The following is a 21560-nucleotide window of genomic DNA, read 5'->3' as shown; positions in this document are numbered from 1 at the left end:
TTTATGTTTTTGCTCATGCACTCTCTCTCTCTCTCTCTCTCCTCTATCTCCTCTCCTCTCCTTCTCCATCTCTTCCACACACCCAGACAGTAGCAGGTCTTGTTTCCTACTTCTTCAAATGGGTTGTTGACAGGGAGAGGATATGAGGTCACAGTCTTATAGCCTTTTCCTTACTGACACAGTCACTTAGCTACTTCCTGTTCTCTCAGTGACAGTGAGTGTGCATGTCTTGAAAGTATGAGACGCCTGGTTCTTGCCCGTGTAGGCGGAGGTATCACTTGATTTGCAATTTAGGAGGCCGGCGGCGAATTCCAAATGCCCTGCTCAAAACCGACAGCGAGGCTCAATAAAGGCTCAAAAATATTTCAAAAGCCATTACCATCAGAGACACATGGAGCTGTCTGAGAAACAATTCTTCCTTTTTTGATCTGTCTGATAATTCTTCCTCATTTGCCGTGTTTTAGTGATGACATTCACCGTCAGTACTCGATAACAACGGCAAACAGCGCACCCACCCAATAGATTATTATTATTATTATTGTTGGTGTTGTTGTTACTATAATGATGATTATTATAATTATTATTATTACCATTGTTATTAATATTACTATAATGATAATGATGATGATGATGATGATGATTCTGATTATTATTATTATTACCCTGTACTATTATAATGTGAAGTGTAATATAAATCTGTTATCTTTTTATTGTGGGGGTTTTATGATGTGAATTTTTCTGAATTGTATATAGTATTGTACATTCTTAACTAAATAAAAAACATCTGACTTCTCTAGACCCTTCCTCCTGACAGCAAATATCAGTTATTATGGGCTGCAGGTCTCTCTCTCTCTCTCTCTCTCTCTCTCTCTCTCTCTCTCTCTCTCTCTCTCTCTCTCTCTCTCTCTCTCTCTCTCTCTCTCTCTCTCTCTCTCGCTCTCTCTCTCTCGCTCTCTCTCTCTCTCTGTCTCTGTCTCTCTGTCTCTCTGTCTCTATGTCTCTCTCTCTCTCACACAAACACACACACACACACATAAACACACAAACATAAACACACACATAAACACACACATAAACACACACAAATAAACACACACACATAAACACATATTAGTATATTCATCCTGTGTCTTCTCTTCCCTAGCTCCTCTTCTTGTGACCACTGGAACTCCCAGAACAGGTAGAAACACAATACAACTCTTATCATTCTAGCTGGGGAAGCTGTAGAAGAACTAGGTGGTGAGGAAACTGGTACAGTAGGAGGACTAGGTGGTTAGGAAACTGGTACAGTAGGAGGACTAGGTGGTGAGGAAACTGGTACACTAGTTGTAGGAGGACTAGGTGGTTAGGAAACTGGTACAGTAGGATGACTAGGTGGTTAGGAAACTGGTACAGTAGGAAGACTAGGTGGTTAGGGAACTGGTACAGTAGGAGGACTAGGTGGTTAGGAAACTGGTACAGTAGGAGGACTAGGTGGTTAGGAAACTGGGACAGTAAGAGGACTAGGTGGTTAGGGAACTGGTACAGTAGGAGGAATAGGTGGTTAGGAAACTGGTACAGTAGGGGGACTAGGTGGTTAGGAAACTGGTACAGTAGGAGGACTAGGTGGATAGGGAACTGGTACAGTAGGAGGACTAGGTGGATAGGGAACTGGTACAGTAGGAGGACTAGGTGGTTAGGAAACTGGTACGGTAGGAGGACTAGGTGATTAGGAAACTGGTACAGTAGGAGGACTAGGTGGTTAGGAAACTGGTACGGTAGGAGGACTATGTGGTTATTAAACTGGTACAGTAGGAGGACTAGGTGATTAGGAAACTGGTACAGTACCTGAAGGAATGAGAAGGGTCTGAGAGGAATGTTATTATCTTGGATTTGTAGTACTAGGTACCCCAGTGGTATTCATGGTGTGTGTGAGTCTGACTGTGTTGGTGGTGATCTACCAATGGAGGAGAGACAGGAAATCATCAAGTGAGTAACCCTCATATGAATGTATATATATATGGACATGAACGCAGGCAACAGACACACACACTGCAACCATTGTTCATGATACACTGCATGATCTAAAGTATGTGGACACCTGCTCGTCGAACATCTCATTCCAAAATCATTGGCATTAATATGGAGTTGGTCCCCCCTTTGCTGCTATAACAGCATCCACTCTTCTGGGAAGACCTTCCACTAGATGTGGGAACATTGCTGCGGGGACTTGCTTCCATTCAGCCACAAGAGCACTGATGTTAGGCAATTAGGCTTGGCTTACAGTCGGTGTTCCAATTCATCCCAAAGGTGTTCGATGAGGTTGGGGTCAGGGCTCTGAGCAGGCCAGTCAAGTTCTTCCACACCGATCTCGACAAACCAGTTCTGTATGGACCTTGCGTTTTGCACAGGGGCATTGTCATGCTGAAACAGGAAAGGGCCTTCCCCAAACTGTTGCCACAAAATTGGAAGCACAGAATCGTCTAGAATGTCATTGTATGATGTTGGAGTAACATTTCTACTTTACAATAACAGCACTTACAGTTGACCGGGGCAGCTCTAGCAGGGCAGGGATTTGACAAACTGACTTGTTGGAAAGGTCATATCCTATGACGGTTCCACGTTGAAAGTCACTGAGTTCTTCACTAGTGCCATTCTAATGGCAATGTTTGTCTATGGAGATTGCATGGCTGAGTACTATATTTTATACACCAGTCAGCAACAGGTGTGGCTGAAATAGTTGTATCCATTGATTTGAAGGGGTGTCCACATACTTTTGCATGTACAGTGTATGTTTTGTGTTCCACAGGGCCAGACTCCAATCTGATCGTCTGGTTGTGAAACAGTGTTCGTGTTGCCAGAGCTGGGGTTCAATTTAATTGAATTTAGTTCCATTTCAATACAGACAATGAATCGCAATACAATTTGTCATTGATGACCATCATTTTTTATGTGGACTTTTCAATCCATGAATGGAATTTCACTTCACTTCCTGAATTGACTGAGTTGAAACATCTAGTTTATTTGAATGACTGTAACTTAGTCCCCAGGCTGAATAGAGAGAGAAAGAACCGGCTGGTTGTCGAGATTAGAGTATATGGATTAATCAGTACGGATAACATTCTGTAGGGGGCGATGTGGAGGTCATTCTATTGGTTTACTGAGATCTCAGTTGCTTGTCTGTTATGTGATGACATCATTCATTAAGGGGGAGTTGGGTTGTAGAGGAGGGATGTTTATTCTGTTCAGAAACTCATCTGTTGAGTTGATAATTTACAAAGACTGTATTTGGATCAATTAAATGTCAGAAAAAAAGTAATTCAATATATTGATGTATACTTTAACTATATTGTCATCATCTCAACAATGTGTCCCTCCTCTGCTGAAACAAACGTGGTAACTTTAGAACAGAGAAGTTGACAGTTTTAACACTTAGTCACCACAGCTAGCTGAGTTGTCTTGTGGTTTAGAAGTCTAACCTTCGGCCGGTTTGAACCAGTTTCACTCAGCAGGACATATAGACCTGTAGACGCTGAGGTCACTACAGAGAAATTAGGATGTATCAGCTAATGTCCACCCACTCTACCACCACCATCACTATCTCAATCTCTCTGACATGCATTTTATACTGTTTATTTCACTTTTGTTTATTATCTATTTCACTTGATTTGGCAATGGAAACATATGTTTCCCATGCTAATAAAGCCCTTTGAATTGAATTGAGAGAGAGAGCGAGAGAGAGAGAGAGAGAGAGAGAGAGAGAGAGAGAGAGAGAGGAGAGAGGAGGGTGTTAGAGGAGGGAGGAGCTTCAACTAAGGAAGACAGATCATTTCAGAAACACCCTGCTGTCAAACGAATAGCTGACAGACAAGCTGTTGTGGACCTGTGCTAGCTGGTAGTATAGTCAAGTAACTTTAACAGTATAGAAACTGTGATAGTAAAGTAACTTCAATGGTATAGTAATTGAGGATTAACTGTCCAGAATGAAGATACTCCATGTTGTCTCCTGCTGTCTTCTCTCAGGTGAGCTCTGTCTGTCTGTATCAGTTTCTATACTACTGTCTGGATTATATAGTACAGAAGGAATACAAAAATGTACTTCTCTTTAAGGTTTTACAGTTCTGAGTTTGTTTTTCACATGTACCTTATGATAATGCACTGAACTTAGAATGCTTGATATGTTGGTCTTTTACCTTGGTTTATGCAGGGTTAAAGTAAGATTATGCAGGGTTAAAGGAAGATGTGCACGGTTCAAGTATGATTTGTGCAGGGATAAAGTAAGTTTTATGCAGGGTTAAAGTATATCTCACAGGTCATCAGTTGTGACTGTACTGTGTGTTTCTGTTTGACAGCTCTGTGTGTTGTGGAGTCAGCTGACATGAATGTGAAGGAGGTGGTGGGAGGACAAGTCACTGTGGGCTGCTCATTCACATTTGCAAGGAACAATATCAAACGCTTTTGCAAGGGGACATGTTCTGATGAAGACATTCTGGTTCAAACTAATGGGAGAAAGAATGTAACTCAAGATAGATACAGTATAGAAGACAAGGGAGATGGAGTCTTCTATGTGACCATCAAGAACCTGATGAAGTCAGACTCTGGGACCTACTGGTGTGGAGTGGAGAGATTTATAAAGGACACATACCAAGAGCTGCATCTCATAGTTACAGATGGTAAGTGATCACTACATATAAATTGATATCTAGTAATGAACTTCCTGACTTATATCCCCTGACATAAAGTTGTTTCAGTATTGGTGTTTATATGTACTTTCTATTGACTCACAGCTCCTCCTACTCCTACACCGTCACCAGTCACCTCCAGACCCCATGTCTCCACAATCCTCCCAAACCTCTCTGCAGCATCCCCAAACACCTCCACAATCCTCCCTAACCTCTCTACAACGTTTCTGACATCTGGAGATATCAGTGGTCACTTTTCATCAAGAACAGGTATGATGAATCTCTCATTTCAGACATTACAACTAACAAGCTGTGATATTAAATGCTTCTAATTCTGGAGGAAATCAATTGTAACTGTTCATTCTTTGGACAAATTTCTCTCTCTCTCTCTCTCTCTCTCTCTCTCTCTCTCTCTCTCTCTCTCTCTCTCTCTCTCTCTCTCTCTCTCTCTCTCTCTCTCTCTCTCTCTCTCTCTCTCTCTCTCTCTCTCTCTCTCTCTCTCTCTCTCTCTCTCTCTCTCTAGATTCTCCTCCCTCAGACTACTCTCCTGGTGCAGGACAGAATCAGAGTTCTGGTAAGTTTCATTTTGTGGAGAGCTGCTGCTGACACAATGGCCTCCGTTGCTTATGGTTACTCTGATCACTACAGTCTCCTCCTTTATCACACTTTTATTATCTATCCTCTTATTATTATTACTATTATTATTATTATTACACTACTCCATTATCTATCTGTCTGTCTGTCTGTCTGTCTGCCTGCCTCTCTCTCTCTCTCTCTCTCTCTCTCTCTCTCTCTCTCTCTCTCTCAGTGCATGCTGGGAGTTTTTTGGAGTTTGAGTGTTTGGTGTGGAGGGCTTGTCCTAACTAATTTGTTTGTTTTCCTTCCTTGTTTTCTCTCTTCTATGGTGGAGGGTTAATGCACTGTTTGTTTTAGTGGTACCCATTGTTTTTTATTTTTCAAAGTTAGAGAGGAAGAGGACAGAGGTTTAGTTTCCTGGGGTTTTGAACGGTGAGGTGTGAGCGATGGCTTCGCAGCCTAGCGCGGAGGAAACGCTGTCGTTACGGCATGGATTCAGGTGTGTTCCTGAGAATGGAATTAAGGTGGAGGAGGTTCTGCTCGCGGTCGGCGAACAGGTAGGAGCCGAATTTATACATTCCGCGTCCAGAATGAACAAAGCTGTGGTTGTGTTCATGAAAAGGGCACATTTGGTGGGTAGGCTCATTTCAAGCGGAATATTTGTAAGGGATGTGTTGGTGCCAATTTCTCCTCTTTCTACCCCTTCGACCAGGGTGGTAGTTGCAAATTTGCCTCCGTTTATTACGGATGATCAAATCAGGAAGGAGTTGAGTCGTTTTGGTAAGTTTGCTAGTGGTTTTCGTGTACTGTCGGCAGGTTTTCAGGCAGATGCCGTCAAGCACGTTGTTTCATTCCGGAGGCAAGTGTTCATGTTTCTGAACAACAATGAGCAACAGTTAAATGTGAACTTTAAAGTGAGGCATGGGGAGGGGCTCTACGCAGGTTTTGCCAGCACAGATAGTCTACGGTGCTTTGAGTGTGGGGATTTGGGGCATAAGAGCTTTGCGTGCCCACATAAAGGCCATAGACAAGGTGAGGGTTCAAGCGCCAGTGGGGGAAATAGAGGTCAACGTGCAGGAGGCAATGAGACACAGGCAGCAGAGGCTGGGTCTAGTCATGCGACAGATGGTGGTGTAGATGAGGCTGGGTCTAGTCAGGCTATAGATGGTGGTGTAGATGGGGCTGGGTCTAGTCAGGCTATAGATGGTGGTGTAGATGGGGCTGGGTCTAGTCAGGCTATAGATGGTGGTGTAGATGGGGCTGGGTCTAGTCAGGCTATAGATGGTGGTGTAGATGGGGCTGGGTCTAGTCAGGCTATAGATGGTGGTGTAGATGGGGCTGGGCCTAGTCATGCTATAGATGGTGGTGTAGATGGGGCTGGGTCTAGTCGTGTGATGGATGGTGGTGTAGCTGAGGCTGGGTCTAGTCATGTTATGGAGTGTGGTGTAGATGAGGCTGCGCCTAGTCATGCTATAGATGGTGGTGTAGATGAGGCTGGGTCTAGTCATGCTATAGATGGTGGTGTAGATGAGGCTGGGTCTAGTCAGGTTATGTTAGTGGATGAGGAGAGTGTAGTGGGGAAGGGGAAGCGACTAGGAGGGGTGGAGGAGGGTGTCAAGCGGAAGAGGAAAAAGGGGGAGAAGAAAGGAGGTGGGAAGGCAGAGGCTAGTGTGATGAAAGACACCAAGGAACCTTTGCCTGGTGCGGGGGGGGAGGCCCCGACTAGAGAGGAAGGGCAGGTGGTCAGGTTGCCTGGTGCGGGGGGGGAGGCCCCGACTAGAGAGGAAGGACAGGTGGTCAGGATGGGAGATGGAGATGAGGAGGAGGAAGGTGAGTCTGAGGAAGTAGACGATGAGGAGGATTTCTTTTCAGACTCCTCCGCAATGGGTCCAGAGCTGACAGCCAGTCAGTCAGAGGGGTCAAAGTACACGGTGACGGAACTGTCAAGGTTCCTGAAGGAGACTAAGGGGAAAAAGGTTAATCTTGAGGCTTTTTTTTGCGATCCGGGAAAGTTTGTAAGATCAGTGCAACATGCAATGAAAAATGAGGGGCATGGTGTCCTCTCACCCAGGAAACGGTTTAGGTTAAGGAAGTGGGTCACAACTGTGCGTAAAGGTCTACCTTCAGACACTGTCTAGATGAAAGTTTTCTTTCTGGCACTGGAGCTTTTTGGGCTTTGCTATTGGTCTCTTTCTTTGCTGGCTTTTCTCCCACTTCTTATGGAGACTCTTTGGGTAGGCTCGCTTAATATTAATGGCGCCAGAGATGCGGGAAAGAGGAGTGTGTTGGGTGAATATGTAAAACAAAAAAAAGTACAAGTGTTGTTTCTGCAGGAGACGCATAGCGATGTGGTGAATGAAGTTGATTGGGGGCTCTGGTGGAAAGGGGCAAGTGTGCTGAGCCATGGAACAAATGTTAGTGCAGGGGTGGCAGTCCTTTTTGTACCGGGTCTGTCTGTAAAAATTTGCTCCTCAAAAGAGGTGTGTACAGGCAGACTGCTTGTAGTAAAGGCAGAAATTAACAACAGGGGTTTTGTCTTTATAAATGTGTATGCGCCCAACACAGGGAGAGAGAGGGGGCTTCTATTTGGGTGTCTTAGAAAGGAACTCTCACAGGTAGCGCCTGAGGAGACGCTGGTGGTCGGCGGGGACTGGAACTGTACGATGGATTTTACGAAAGACAGAAATGGGGAGGAGCCTCATTCAGGCTCAGTGGGGGTGTTAAGGGACATTATTAATCAATTTGACCTAGTTGATGTTTGGAGAACTAGACATCCCAACACAAGACAGTATACATGGGTGAAGGTCTTTGGGGCTAGGGTGAGTGCAGCCCGACTTGATCGATTGTACATGTCCAGGAATCAGAGCAATAGGTTGTTGGGCGCTACCATTCTCCCGGTGGGTTTTTCGGATCATCACATAACCATGGCTCGGCTGTCTATTTCACCAGGGCCTCGGCAGGCATCCTATTGGAAGTTTAATGTAAAGCTCTTACAAGATGCCACTTTTTGCTCAGGTTTCCAGACTTTTTGGGAAAGGTGGGGGCAGCGAAGAGAGGAGTATGAGTCTCTGAGTCAATGGTGGGATGTGGGAAAAGTCCAAATTCGGCTTTTCTGCCAACAGTATACAGCTCTGTCATCCTCAGAGGCTAGGAGAGTATTGGGGGAACTCGAACGTAGTATTAGTGAGATGGAGGTAGAGCTGGTGGGGCAAGGCAATGTAGGCCTCCAGGTTAATCTAGCTGAACTACGTAGGGACCTGGGCAGTTTTTTCCAGGTTAAAGCAAAGGGAGCACTTGTAAGAGCTAGGTTCTCCATGCTCAAGGAGATGGATGCTCCCAGCTCCTTCTTCTTTGGTTTGGAAAGACAGAGCGGTGAAGCCAAGGGTATGCATTGTCTACGGCTTTCGGATGGGCGGGTGACCTCTGTGGTGGGGGAGATGCGGGAGCGGACTGTGGAGTTTTATACTGAATTGTATAAGGCAGAACTGTGTGATCCTATGTGTGCTCAGGTTTTGTTTGCCGAACTCCCTAAGCTCTCTCTGGTACAAAGGGATGAAATGGACATTCCCCTGTTGTCCCATGAACTGGCAGAGGCCGTAACCCAGATGTCCCCCGGCCGTGCACCGGGGGTCGATGGACTCCCAGTGGAGTTTTATAAAAAATTCTGGGGAATAATTGGACTGGACTTCTTTCGCGTGTTGCGTGAATGCGTCGGGGTAGGAGAGTTGCCGATGAGCTGCCGTCGGGCGGCTCTGACTCTCCTGCCCAAAAAAGGGGACTTGTGTGAACTTAAGAACTGGAGGCCTGTGGCATTGCTCTGTGCGGACTACAAGATATTTGCCAAGGTCCTCGCTAACAGACTAAAGTCCCATCTGGACTCTATAGTACATAAGGACCAGACATATTGCATACCAGGACGCTTAATCACGGACAACTTGTTCTTAATCAGGGACATGTTGGACTTGTCGAGAAGTTCTAATGTGAACTTTGGTCTGGTCTCTTTAGATCAAGAGAAGGCCTTTGATAGAGTGGACCATGAGTATCTGTTTAATGTGATGTCTGTGTTTGGGTTTGGGGAAAGGTTTTTGGCCTATGTGAAGATGTTGTATGCTGGGGCATCATGTATGGTTAAGGTGGGAGGGGGGCTCAGTAGGCCAGTCTGGGTTAGGCGGGGCATTAGACAAGGATGCCCTCTATCAGGGCAGTTATATACACTAGCCATTGAACCTTTTTTGGGCCTGCTACGCAGGAGACTGAAGGGAGTGTGCTGGACAGGCATAGCAGTGTCAGCGTATGCAGATGACGTTTCTGTGATGGTCAGGGATGGTCAGGATATGCAGGCACTGGAGAATAGTCTGAAGGTGTACGAGGGAGCTTCGTCAGCTAAGGTAAACTGGGGAAAGAGCAAAGCTCTGTTATGTGGGGCATGGGGGGATAGGGTCCCTCCTCTGCTTCCAGGGGGGTTGCAGTGGGGTTGTGAAGGGCTTAAAATATTGGGGGTGTACCTGGGCTCGGAGACGTGGGTCAGGAAGAACTGGGAGGGGCTGTCACAGGCAGTGGTGTCAAGACTGGCCAGGTGGAGGTGGCTCCTGTCCCAAGTGTCATATAGAGGGAGGGTGCTGATAATCAACAACCTGGTGGCATCTTCCCTGTGGCATAAACTGGCTGTCCTCAACCCCCCTGCTGGGCTGCTCGCAGACCTGCAACGCAAGCTGGTGGATTTCTTCTGGTCGGGCCATCACTGGCTGAGGGCGGCAGTGTTGTATATGTCCGTAAATGAAGGAGGACAGGGCCTGGTGGAACTGGAGAGCAGGGTGGCTGCATTCCGACTAAAGGCGGCACAGAGACTGCTGTACCATACTGATGTCGGATGGAGGGAGCCAGCATGCGCGCTGCTGAGGAGAGCTGGCGGATTAGGGTTGGACCGGCAGCTATTCCTCATGAGGCTGGAGGGGCTGAGTACAGCAGGACTCTCTGATTTTTACTCTGCGGTGCTGAGGGCCTGGCAGCTACTAAGGCCCACACGAAAAGGGGGTGTGGAGCCTGGGCTGTGGGTGTGGGAGGAGCCTATCTTCCACAACCCAGTCATCCTTTTGAGATCGGTTCAGTCAGCCACCCTGAAGAGGCGACTGATGGCAGCGGGATTACTAAGGCTGGGTGACCTGCGACTGCTGGGAGAGGATGGATGGAAAACCCCAGAAGTCCTAGCAAAACAAACAGGACTAACGTCTCTTAGGCTGCTGGAGAGATTCCTGGGGGAAGTCCAGGAGGCACTGTCCGAGCCGGTAAGGGGGGTGTTTGAGCAGCCAAAGGGGGAGGGGCCACCAATGTTTCCGCCACTGTACGTGACGGCAGAGACTGGGGACTGGCAAGGGGGTCTGGAGGACTTGTTAGATTTTAACACTCCGAGCCTGGGCGAGTTTGAGGGGGTGGGAGGTAAAGCCCTCTACAACCTCTGCATTAAGGTAAGGAACATTAGGAGCCTAACAGGAGTGAAGGCACATCAGTGGCAGGGGGCATGTGGAGCGGAGAGTATGATTGGTTTTAGATGGAGGGGGCTCTACAAACTCCCAGTACCAAAGAGGTCAGGGGACCTCCAGTGGAGGGTTTTACATGGAGCCCTGGCCACTAACAGCTGGTTAGCACGGGTTGAACCGGGAGTCAGACAGGGGTGTCCTTTCTGTGTCATGAGTGAAACTGTGATTCATGTGTTTTCTGTGTGCGCCAGGTTAATGCCTTTAATGTCTCAGTTGGAATGTCTGTGTGAGAGGTTGGGGGTGGTTTTTACTGTCGGGATGTTTATAATGGGGTACAGGTATTCAAATAAGGAAAAGGAAAAATGTGTGTTGTTGAATTTTCTGTTTGCTCAGTCAAAGTTAGCTATTTGGCTAACAAGGAGGAACAGGGTCAAAGGTGGGGGGATAACAGACCCTTTACTATTATTTAATGGGATGGTCTCTGCGCGCCTTAGGGTGGAATTTGAGTTTTATAAAATGATAAAAAGTGTGGAGATGTTTCAAGAAATATGGTGTGTGGGGGGGGCTGTCTGTATAGCTGAGGAAGATTGTCTGGATATACGGTTGTAGAGTTGGTGAGGTTTGGGTTATTGTGATGTGGGGGGTTGTTTTTGTAACATGGGGTAGAGGAAAAGGTGAGTATGCAGTACAGGGGATATTGGTAATCTGTGGACTTTATTTTAAGGGGGGTGGGGTGGGGGTTTAATTAGATGAGGATGTACCATTAAAGGAAGACAAAAAGTCAAAAGTCTCTCTCTCTCTCTCTCTCTCTCTCTCTCTCTCTGTCTGTCTGTCTGTCTGTCTGTCTGTCTTTCTGTCTGTCTGTCACCTGACAGACCCTACCAACCAACTGACCGACCAAACAACTTACCAATCTTCCAACCTACCTTACTTTACTTTATTAACTGACCTATCCACTAGTCTACCAACCAACCCACCAGATGACCCTGGTAACGATCCATCAGTCTGATATCTATAGTCTGTAAAGCATAGGGTTGAGTTATTCTGGTCATTACTGGAAAACCTGGAAGATTGGGGAAAGTCACTGAAATGTTGTAACCCTGATAAAGTCTCTCCTCCTGTCTGTGGTCAGGTCTGATGGTATCTATGATATATACAGTACTCTGTAAAGTCTCTCCTCCTGTCTGTGGTCAGGTCTGATGGTATCTATGATATATACAGTACTCTGTAATGTCTCTCCTCCTGTCTGTGGTCAGGTATGATGATGTGGATCAGTGTTGGTCTGGTAGTCATGGTGACAGTGTTAGGACTGGTCCTGCTCCTGTTCTCCAGACAGAGGAGAGGAACCAGGAGAACACCACCACCTTGAGAGATACAAGGGCGTGTTTGTGTGTGTGTGTGTGTGTGTGTGTATATATGTGTATATATGTATATATGTGTGTGTGTGTGTTTGTGTGTGTGTGTGTGTGTGTGTGTGTGTGTTTGTGTGTGTGTCCTCTAGTGGATTTCTACTGTAATCTGTTATCATTCCTCAATCTGTCAACATGAAGAAGTTGCTGCAAACATCACTTGTAAGTTAGACAAGTCAGTTTCAACAGATAATGGATTCTCAGACTCAAAGGCTGCGTTAACACAGGCAGCCCAATTCTGATCTTAATAATTGGTCTTTTGACCAATCAGATTAGATATGTTGCCAATAATTGGTGTCTGTGTAAATGCAGCCATATTAACCATGTAGTTCTTCATTGACATTGTTTGGTTTGCACCTTGACTCACGTTGGTTGAGGGCCCTCCACTTCTTTTCATATGTGACCATGTAGTTGTTGTCATTGGCTCTCTATGCAGGTTGACTGTGTGTATGAGGAGATCAGAGAGGCAGACAGACAGACAGACACACTTCCTGTGGTCCTCTCTTCAGTCTACTCTACTGTCAACTCGCCTACCAACTCTTCAACCTACCCTGCTGGTCAAGACTCAACAACCTACCCTGCTGGCCACGCCTCTGCAACCTACACTGCTGGCCAAGCATCTACAACATACCCTGCTAGCTCCGCCACAGGTATTCTACAGATTGATGGGTAACTGCATACGTGGAGTGTGTTTGAAGGTGGCCGTTGCCAAATAAGTGGGAGGAGCAACATAAGTGGGTGTTTGGAAACCTAACAGCTAATTGGGCAGTTTGGTTTCCACTCAAAATCGATATGTGTGGCTGCTTGCTTTTTCCTTGTAGCATTTTAGCTAACCCTAACCCGTTTCCTAACCTTAACCTCCTTCTCCTAACCTACTAGGTTAGTTCTCCTAAGCTGCCATGTTAGTTATCCTAACCGACAAATTTAATTCTCCTAACCTGCTATTTTATTTATTGTAACCTGCCACGTTAGTTTTCCTAACCTGCCACATTAATTATCCTAACCTGCCTTTTTAATTATCCTAACCTGCCACCTTAATTCTCCTAACTTGCCACGTTAATTATCCTAACCTGCCACGTTAATTATCCTAACATCCCACGGTAATTATCATAAACTGCCACGTTAATTATCCTAACATCCCACGGTAATTATCATAAACAGCCACGTTAATTATCCTAACATCCCACGGTAATTAACATAAACTGCCACGTTAATTATCCTAACATCCCACAGTAATTATCATAAACTGCCACGTTAATTACCCTAACATCCCACGGTAATTCTCCTAAACTGCCACGTTAATTATCATGACATCCCACGGTAATTATCATAAACTGCCACGTTAATTATCCTAACATCCCACGGTAATTATCATAAACTGCCTAACCGGCCTCGCTAAAATGCTACAAGGAAACAGCAAGCAGCCACTCAAAACAGTCTTGAGTGGCAACCAATCTTCACAATTAGCTGTTATGTTTCCATACACCCACTTATGTTAATCCTAACACTTATGTCGCAATGCCAGCTTTCACACACACTCCATATATGGTGTTACCCATACTTGATTCCACACTGTGACATGCTAATGCTTCCCCAAAGATTATATAAATCCAAGCTATTCTACTGCAGATCGCCCAGCTTCTCTCTTCAACTATAATGTGGATCTACCCAAAGATTCTAGAGTCTCTTCAAGCCCTCCAACAGCCAGTGGAACCCAGGATGATTCCATCTATTCTACAGCCCAGCTACCCAAAGACACTGTAGAATCTACAAGATACCCTGCTGTACACCTCTCTAAAGACAGCCCAGAAGACGCCATCTACTCTACAGCCCAGCTACCCAAAATAATGTAGGACTATATAATCTATACAAGGGATGTGTCTCAAATAACACTCTATTAACTATCCCCCATATGGCCCTGGTCAAAGGCAGTGCTCTATAGAGAACAAGGTGCCATTTGGGATGAAGGGAAGCTCCCTGTAGAGAGATGAAGGGTTGTCACCACAGAGCCGCCATCTTGGAATGACATGAAAAAAAAAACATGTTTCAAATCCTCCTTGACATATTGTATTCAAACAGCTCATGTGGTTTTACTGTATATAATTTATGTAAAATATGAACATCTGGGTTTAAAATCACTTTTATCTCCAGATTATGTGAAAGTCAACCAACATTTTTGTAAATATTTGTGTAAATATGAACTATGTGTTTAGTCATATCATTTTGGCTTCATTTTGGCTCTTATAATAATGAAGACAGTAATACCATAATAGTCAGTTGTACCTTTGAGATTTACATATCTATTATATATATGTACATAAACTGTACCTTTTAACTTTTAAAGCATTTCATTAAAACTCATCAAAATGTTTAAAACAGTGTGAATGTGTAGTATTAGTGTGTAAATGTGTGTTTTTCAGTGTGTGTGTGTGGACATGTGGATAAAGAGGAAGACTGAGACACACCCACACAGTCACACAAACACACACACACACACACACACACACACACACACACACACACACACACACACACACACACACACACACACACACACACACACACACACACACACACACACACACACACACACACACACACACACACACACACACACACACACACACAGATACACACACACACTGAAAAGCCACAGAGAGAGCAGACTCAATAGCATCATAGGTTGTGTGATTGAAGACAGTACAGGGAGAGATGAGACTTCACTGGTAGAGAATCATGATGACTGTCTGTATCACTACACTACATCTCCAGGTGTACTGGTGTATATAGGGACAGGTCTGGGAGTGGTGGTGTGTGTGTTACTGTGTGTTCTCCAGGTGTCCTGGTGTATATAGGGTCAGGTCTGGGGATGGTGGTGTGTGTGTTGGTCCTCATAACCTTAAATGTACCCCAAACCCCTAACCTTAAACCTAAAACTAACGCCTAACCCTAAACCTAACCCCTAACCCACATTTTAACCCTAATTAAAACCCTAAACTTAACCCCTAAGCCTAAAATTGCCACTAACCCTAATTCTAACCCTAACCCTGAACCTAATCCTAAACTTAACCTAACTCAAACCTTACCCCAAACCCCTAACCCTAAACCTAACCCCTAACCCACATTTTAACCCTAATTAAAACCCTAAACTTAACTCCTAAGCCTAAAATTGCCTTTTTCAGTGACATGTCCCCACTTGTCTGGATTTTCCAAGTTTTACTATCCTTGTGAGGACTTCTGGTCCCCACAAAGATAGTAAAACCAAACACACACACAAACAAACACACACAGGGATTACATATATATTACATGTCCTCTTTAGTAAGACTCTGTTAGTAACCCCCCAGAATGACTCTGTTATATACTCCAGTGTTAGCAACCCCCCAGAATGACTCTGTTAAATACTCCAGTGTTAGTAACCCCCCAGAATGACTCTGTTATATACTCCAGTGTTAGTAACCCCCCAGAATGACTCTGTTATATACTCCAGTGTTAGCAACCCCCCAGAATGACTCTGTTAAATACTCCAGTGTTAGTAACCGCCCAGAATGACTCTGTTATATACTCCAGTGTTAGTAACCCCCCAGAATGACTCTGTTAAATACTCCAGTGTTAGCAACCCCCCAGAATGACTCTGTTATATACTCCAGTGTTAGTAACCCCCCAGAATGACTCTGTTATATACTCCAGTGTTAGTAACCCCCCAGACTCTGTTATATACTCCAGTGTTAGTAACCCCCCATACTCTGTTATATACTCCAGTGTTAGTAACCCCCCATACTCTGTTATATACTCCAGTGTTAGTAACCCCCCACTCTGTTATATACTCCAGTGTTAGTAACCCCCCATACTCTGTTATATACTCCAGTGTTAGTAACCCCCCAGACACAGACTCTGTTAGTGAATTCAGAGCCATTCAGTGACTAGCTACACTACAAACATAATTGTAACAGGTTCCCGTAAAGCAATTGTAATGACAGTCCACCACAACATACCCAAGAGTTTCCTGATTAACAAGTCTGTGTTTAATTTAAAAGTGTAATTTAATTGTGTGAAAACTGTGGGGTTTCATATGCCTGTATTGACTAGCCTGTTGCTCTGTTGTAATGTACACGAGTTACAATGTCAACTTTATGATGATTGATGATACAATGATGAACCTGTCAATGTGCTTTCAATAAGATAACCTTTACCAAGTGTCCGTATTCACTTATATTTAATGGCTGTGTGTGTGTGAATCTGCTTTTTAATTGATAATGCCCAAGAAGCCGGTGTTTGGAGGATATATTGGCATTGGTGTTGCTAGGACCGAGGATATATTGACACGGGTGTTGTTTGGTCCAAGGATATATTGGCACTTGTGTTGTTAAGCCCGAAGATATTTTGGCACGTGGCTAGAACACAAGGTAACAACAATATTAATATAAGTTAAAATAAACTACAACTATGAATGTAAAGATACATTTGTGGTGGAAACTAGCCATTACATCTTCCACCTCCAGACAATGAATGAGATTGAACCACATAAAAAACAGACTTTGCCTGATACTTGGTATTAGATTGAATAATCTGTCTTTTCTTATTGATATCTCATCATTAACATGTAATCTTTATTTCTGCTCTCCTCAACACCCACCTGTTTCTCTGTCTAATGTTGTCTTCCCTCTTCCCTCCCTCTGAAATGAAGAAACACAGAAGTACAGTACAGTAGAGACTAGCTAAATGTAGCATCACTGGAACATTATGCCTGTGTACTGTCTCTGGGTGTTCTAGGTGATCTGATGTTCTCTGGTGTTGGTCTGGGTGTTCTAGGTGATGTGATGTTCTCTGGTGTTGGTCTGGGTGTTCTAGGTGATCTGATGTTCTCTGGTGTTGGTCTTGATGTTCTAGGTGATCTGATGTTCTCTGGTGTTGGGGTCTGAGTGTTCTAGGTGATGTGATGTTCTATGGTGTTGGTCTGGGTGTTCTAGGTGATCTGATGTTCTCTGGTGTTGGTCTGGTTGTTCTAGGTGATGTGATGTTCTCTGGTGTTGGTCTGGGTGTTGTTCTACTACTGCTGGGTCTGCTGCTGTTCATGTTCATTAGACAGAGGAGAGACAGAGACAGGAGACCAACAGGTACAGTAGTTATCACACGCAATCATTATTATTATTTTTCATAAACATGTCAGAAAATAAATATAGCTTTTATAAATAAAATCTGTTTGTTTTCCTCTTCAGCAGCCAAACACTCTGCCAGACCGTTGGTTCCTGACTCAATGACAGACAACCAAGATCCAGACATAGGAACCATCACTAACCCAATCTACGCCACAGCAACCAATCAGAACCCAGATACAGCCTGTGACATCACCACCATCTATGCCACGGCAACCAATCCTAGTCCAGATGACATTTACTCCAACATTGGTCCATAACATAGGTTCAAGACAGTGTGACCTATGCTACTGTCAACTTCCCCAGAGATCCAGACTGTCTCCACTATGCTACTATCAACTTCCCCAGAGATCCAGCCTGTCTCCACTATGCTACTGTCAACTTCCCCAGAGATCCAGCCTGTCTCCACTATGCTACTGTCAACTTCCCCAGAGATCCAGCCTGTTTCCACTATGCTACTGTCTCCTTCAGTACAGACTCTGATGCTAGTAACCACCCAGACACTCACCCTACAGATGTAGACACCTCATAGATGTACTGCACCATTAAACACTCTGCTACATAGTGTACTACTGACACTGATCTGTATGGCAAAGCATGAATTCATGTTTTCATTTATTAATGTTTTCACTCATTTGTGTTTTTAATTAATTTGTTTATTTGATCGTTCATTTGTTAATTAGTTTATATATTCATTCAATCATTCATTTATGTGTTTGTTCTTTAATTCTTTAATTCATATTTTTATTCATATTTTTTACATCGTTAATTTGTTAATTTGTTCGTATATTCATTTATTGATTTATTTGTTTGTTCGTTAGTTCAATCATCTGTTCGTTCACTCTTTTGTTTGTTTGTCGGTCGTTCCGTCTGTACGTCCGTTCATTCATTCAATCATTTTTCTACTGTGAATGTATCACTGGCTTGAACAAAAAGAGACAGTTTATCACTTTTAGAAAGCTTTGCTTATTCAGTGTTTTTTACTCCACTTGACTGGGAAATGAGCCTATGTGTATTTATCAATAAAGCACCCATATATTTCTATGTGTTTGATACATTCCATTCTAGACATTACTATAAGTCATCCTCCCCTCACCAGCCTCCACTGGTGCTGTCAGTAAACTCAGTACCTGTCTCATCAGCATGTACCACTGTCACTAGACACACAGAGTTGAGATGGAGGGATAGATGGAGGGATAGATGGAGGGTAGATGGAGGGTAGATGGAGGGAGATCGCCCTCCAGTGGCAGAATAACTATGTTTCTCTCCTCTGCAGACAGCCTCCAGTCTGCATGAGAGTGTATGAATGTGTTGCTGTGCTTTGATCCATAGAGGCCTCTCTCTCCCTCTTTTTGTCTCACTGATCTCTTTCTCACACTCCCTTTCTCTCTCTCTCTCTCAGCCTCCATCTTTATTTATTTCTCTCTCTCTCTCACACTCTCTCTCTCTCTACTGTGTGATGTAGGAACAGAGATATGATTGGTTAAGGAGGAAGAGGGAGGGGCTGTCAGAATTAACATGTGGTAGGAGGGTTTGAACTAGTAGAGAGAGCGAGAGAGAGAGAGAGAGAGAGAGAGAGAGAGAGAGCGAGAGAGAGAGAGAAAGAGATGCAGAAATAGGGAAGTACATAGTTGTATGAGTACAAGGATTGAGTGAGCGAGAGGGAGGGGCAGAGAGAGCGAGAGAGAGTACATAAAGTACATGAAGTTTGTATTTAGGTTACTTTAAGTGTAGAGAGAACAGAGAGAGTTGTGCACTTGGACACACAGCATTATATCAGGACCTACAGACACCTGGACCAACCTGGAGAGAACACAACATTATATCAGGACCTATAGACACCTGGACCAACCTGGAGAGAACACAACATTATATCAGGACCTACAGACACCTGGACCAACCTGGAGAGAACACAACATTATATCAGGACCTATAGACACCTGGACCAACCTGGAGAGAACACAACATTATATCAGGACCTATAGACACCTGGACCAACCTGGAGAGAACACAACAAGATGAGGATCCTGCTGATAGTCATCCTCCTCTCCTTCATGACAGGTAATAAGCTTGTTTTAACTCTCTATAACAATGTAATAACATCCAGTCAGTCTTCTTATAAAGGCTGCTACTACAGATAAGTATGGGATACCTGTGTGTGTTTCTGTGTGTGTGTGTGTGTGTGTGTGTGTGTGTGTGTGTGTTCTGTGTGCGTGTGTGTGTTTCTTTGTTTCTGTGTGTGTGTGTGTGTGTGTGTGTGTGTTTCTGTGTGCGTGTGTGTGTTTCTGTGTTTCTGTGTGTGTGTGTGTGTGTGTGTGTGTGTGTGTGTGTGTGTGTGTGTGTGTGTGTGTTTCTGTGTGCGTGTGTGTGTTTCTGTGTTTCTGTGTTTCTGTGTGTGTGTGTGTGTGTGTGTGTGTGTGTGTGTGTGTGTGTGTGTGTGTGTGTGTGTGTTTCAGTGTGCGTGTGTTTCTGTGTGTGTGTGTATTTGTGTGTGTGAATAAGAGGAATATAAAACACTAAACCAAGAGGAATAAAACATATTTTCTCTTCTCTGATTGACAGGTTGTTTGAGCTCCTTCAAAGTGACAGGATACTCTGGAGGAACTGTCATCATCTACTGTGATTATTCCATAGAAGAGAGAAGTCATGAGAAATATTTCTGCATGGGGGAGTATAGTTGGAGTTGTGAGGATAAAATCACAACTGGATTGAAGAACAGCTGGCATCACGTTGGTAGATTCTCTCTGTATGACAACACAGAAGGAAACGACTTCAAGGTGATCATCAGACAACTGACTGAACAAGATGAAGGGACCTACTGGTGTGGAGTGGACAAACCTAATGCACCTGACAGTTACACCAAGGTAGAGCTGGATGTGAAGAAGGGTGAGAGACTTTTACTTTAACTTTAGAAAATGAATTTAGCTAGATATGTTGTTGCATGATTAGTACCACTAGTCAAGGAAGTCAGTCTATAGTATTAGACTAAGGTTGTGATGTGTGTTTCTGTTGACAGATGACTGCTGTGAGAAGTCAGTCACAGAGACGGTCTATCTGGGAGGAGAAGCTACCATCAGCTGCAACTATCCAGAGGACCGCGAGGACAGCATCAAGCATTTCTGCAAGGAAAGCAAAGACTTCAAGACTTGTGTTAATATGATCGCTGCTTACCAGAGAACTGCTAAAGCTGGGCGTTTCTCTGTATCTGACAACAGCAGAGTGAAATCCTACTCAGTGACCATCAGTGACCTGACAGAAGATGATACTGGGACCTACTGGTGTGGAGTAGAAACAGGAAAGAGAAAGGAAAGTTACATCGCACTGATCACACAGGTGAAGCTACATGTTATAAGTGAGTATAAACAAGACTTCTATTTCTTTAGCATGTGTACCCAAAACACACACGTTACAGTCTTGTAAGAAAGTAGTTTAATTGAAATCATAATTGCATTCATTTATTTATGTCAAGTCAAGTTCAAGTTTCAGTATGGATGTCATCATGAAACCTGCAGTTGTCATGACCTATATTTGAGAGAGAGAGAGAGAGAGAGAGAGAGAGAGAGAGAGATAGAGAGAGAGAGAGAGAGAGAGAGAGAGAGAGAGAGAGAGAGAGAGAGAGAGAGAGAGAGAGAGAGAGCGAGAGAGAGAGAGATGGAGAGAGAGATGGAGATGGAGAGAGAGAGAGAGATGGAGAGAGAGAGAGAGAGAGAGAGATGGAGAGAGAGAGAGAGCGCTTATTTTGTTAGTGATTTTCATTTCTAATACAATGTGTGTTGTCCTCTTACCTCTCTGTTGATGGGTCCAGTATGATGGTGTTCAGGACAATGTGGTCCAGTTCCTCTTTAGTGACTGTGTGTTTCTGTTTGACAGCTCTATGTGTTGTGGACTCAGTCATCACTAACGTGACCGGAGTTGTTGGAGGACAGGTCGCTTTCGTCTGCTCATTCACATGGGCAGGGACCAATTACAAGTACTTCTGCAACAGCAGATGTTTAAGTAACAGTGACATTCTGGTGAAAACTGAGGACAGCAAGAACTATATTGAGAGAGGGAGATACAGTATAGATGACAGAGGAGATGGAGACTTCACTAATACAGTCATACATTTGGCAAGAGGTTAGGAAGTGCAGTTCAGTTTCCATCTAATTTTGTGGGCAGTGTGCACATAGCCTGTCTTCTCTTGAGAGCCAGGTCTGGCTATGACATCCTTTCTCAATAGCAAGCCTACAGTGGTTCCTCATTTATAAGTTGCGTCATACCTTAGTATAGCGTGCAGTCCTA

The 21560-nt window shown here is 44.3% G+C and overlaps 1 protein-coding gene across 1 annotated transcript; it reads left to right on the top strand.

Annotated features, from left to right (window-relative positions):
* Positions 1-19171: 19171 nt before the first annotated feature.
* On the top strand, positions 19172-21089 carry LOC311122604 (polymeric immunoglobulin receptor-like; the record flags this gene model as incomplete). The annotated part of the gene is made up of 4 exons (XM_084196945.1): positions 19172-19340; positions 19842-20165; positions 20296-20631; positions 21085-21089. Exons 1-4 carry the CDS (start codon positions 19298-19300, stop codon positions 21087-21089), a joined length of 708 nt encoding a protein of 235 aa, XP_084053071.1. The 5' UTR covers positions 19172-19297.
* Between the last annotated feature and the right edge of the window lie 471 nt (positions 21090-21560).

This window comes from Coregonus lavaretus (genome assembly GCF_964263955.1).
Source record: "Coregonus lavaretus genome assembly, contig: HAP1_SCAFFOLD_786, whole genome shotgun sequence".
NCBI lineage: Eukaryota > Metazoa > Chordata > Actinopteri > Salmoniformes > Salmonidae > Coregonus > Coregonus lavaretus.
The sequence above is the reverse complement of the archived record's forward strand: the minus strand, read 5'-3'. Positions and strand labels throughout refer to the sequence as shown.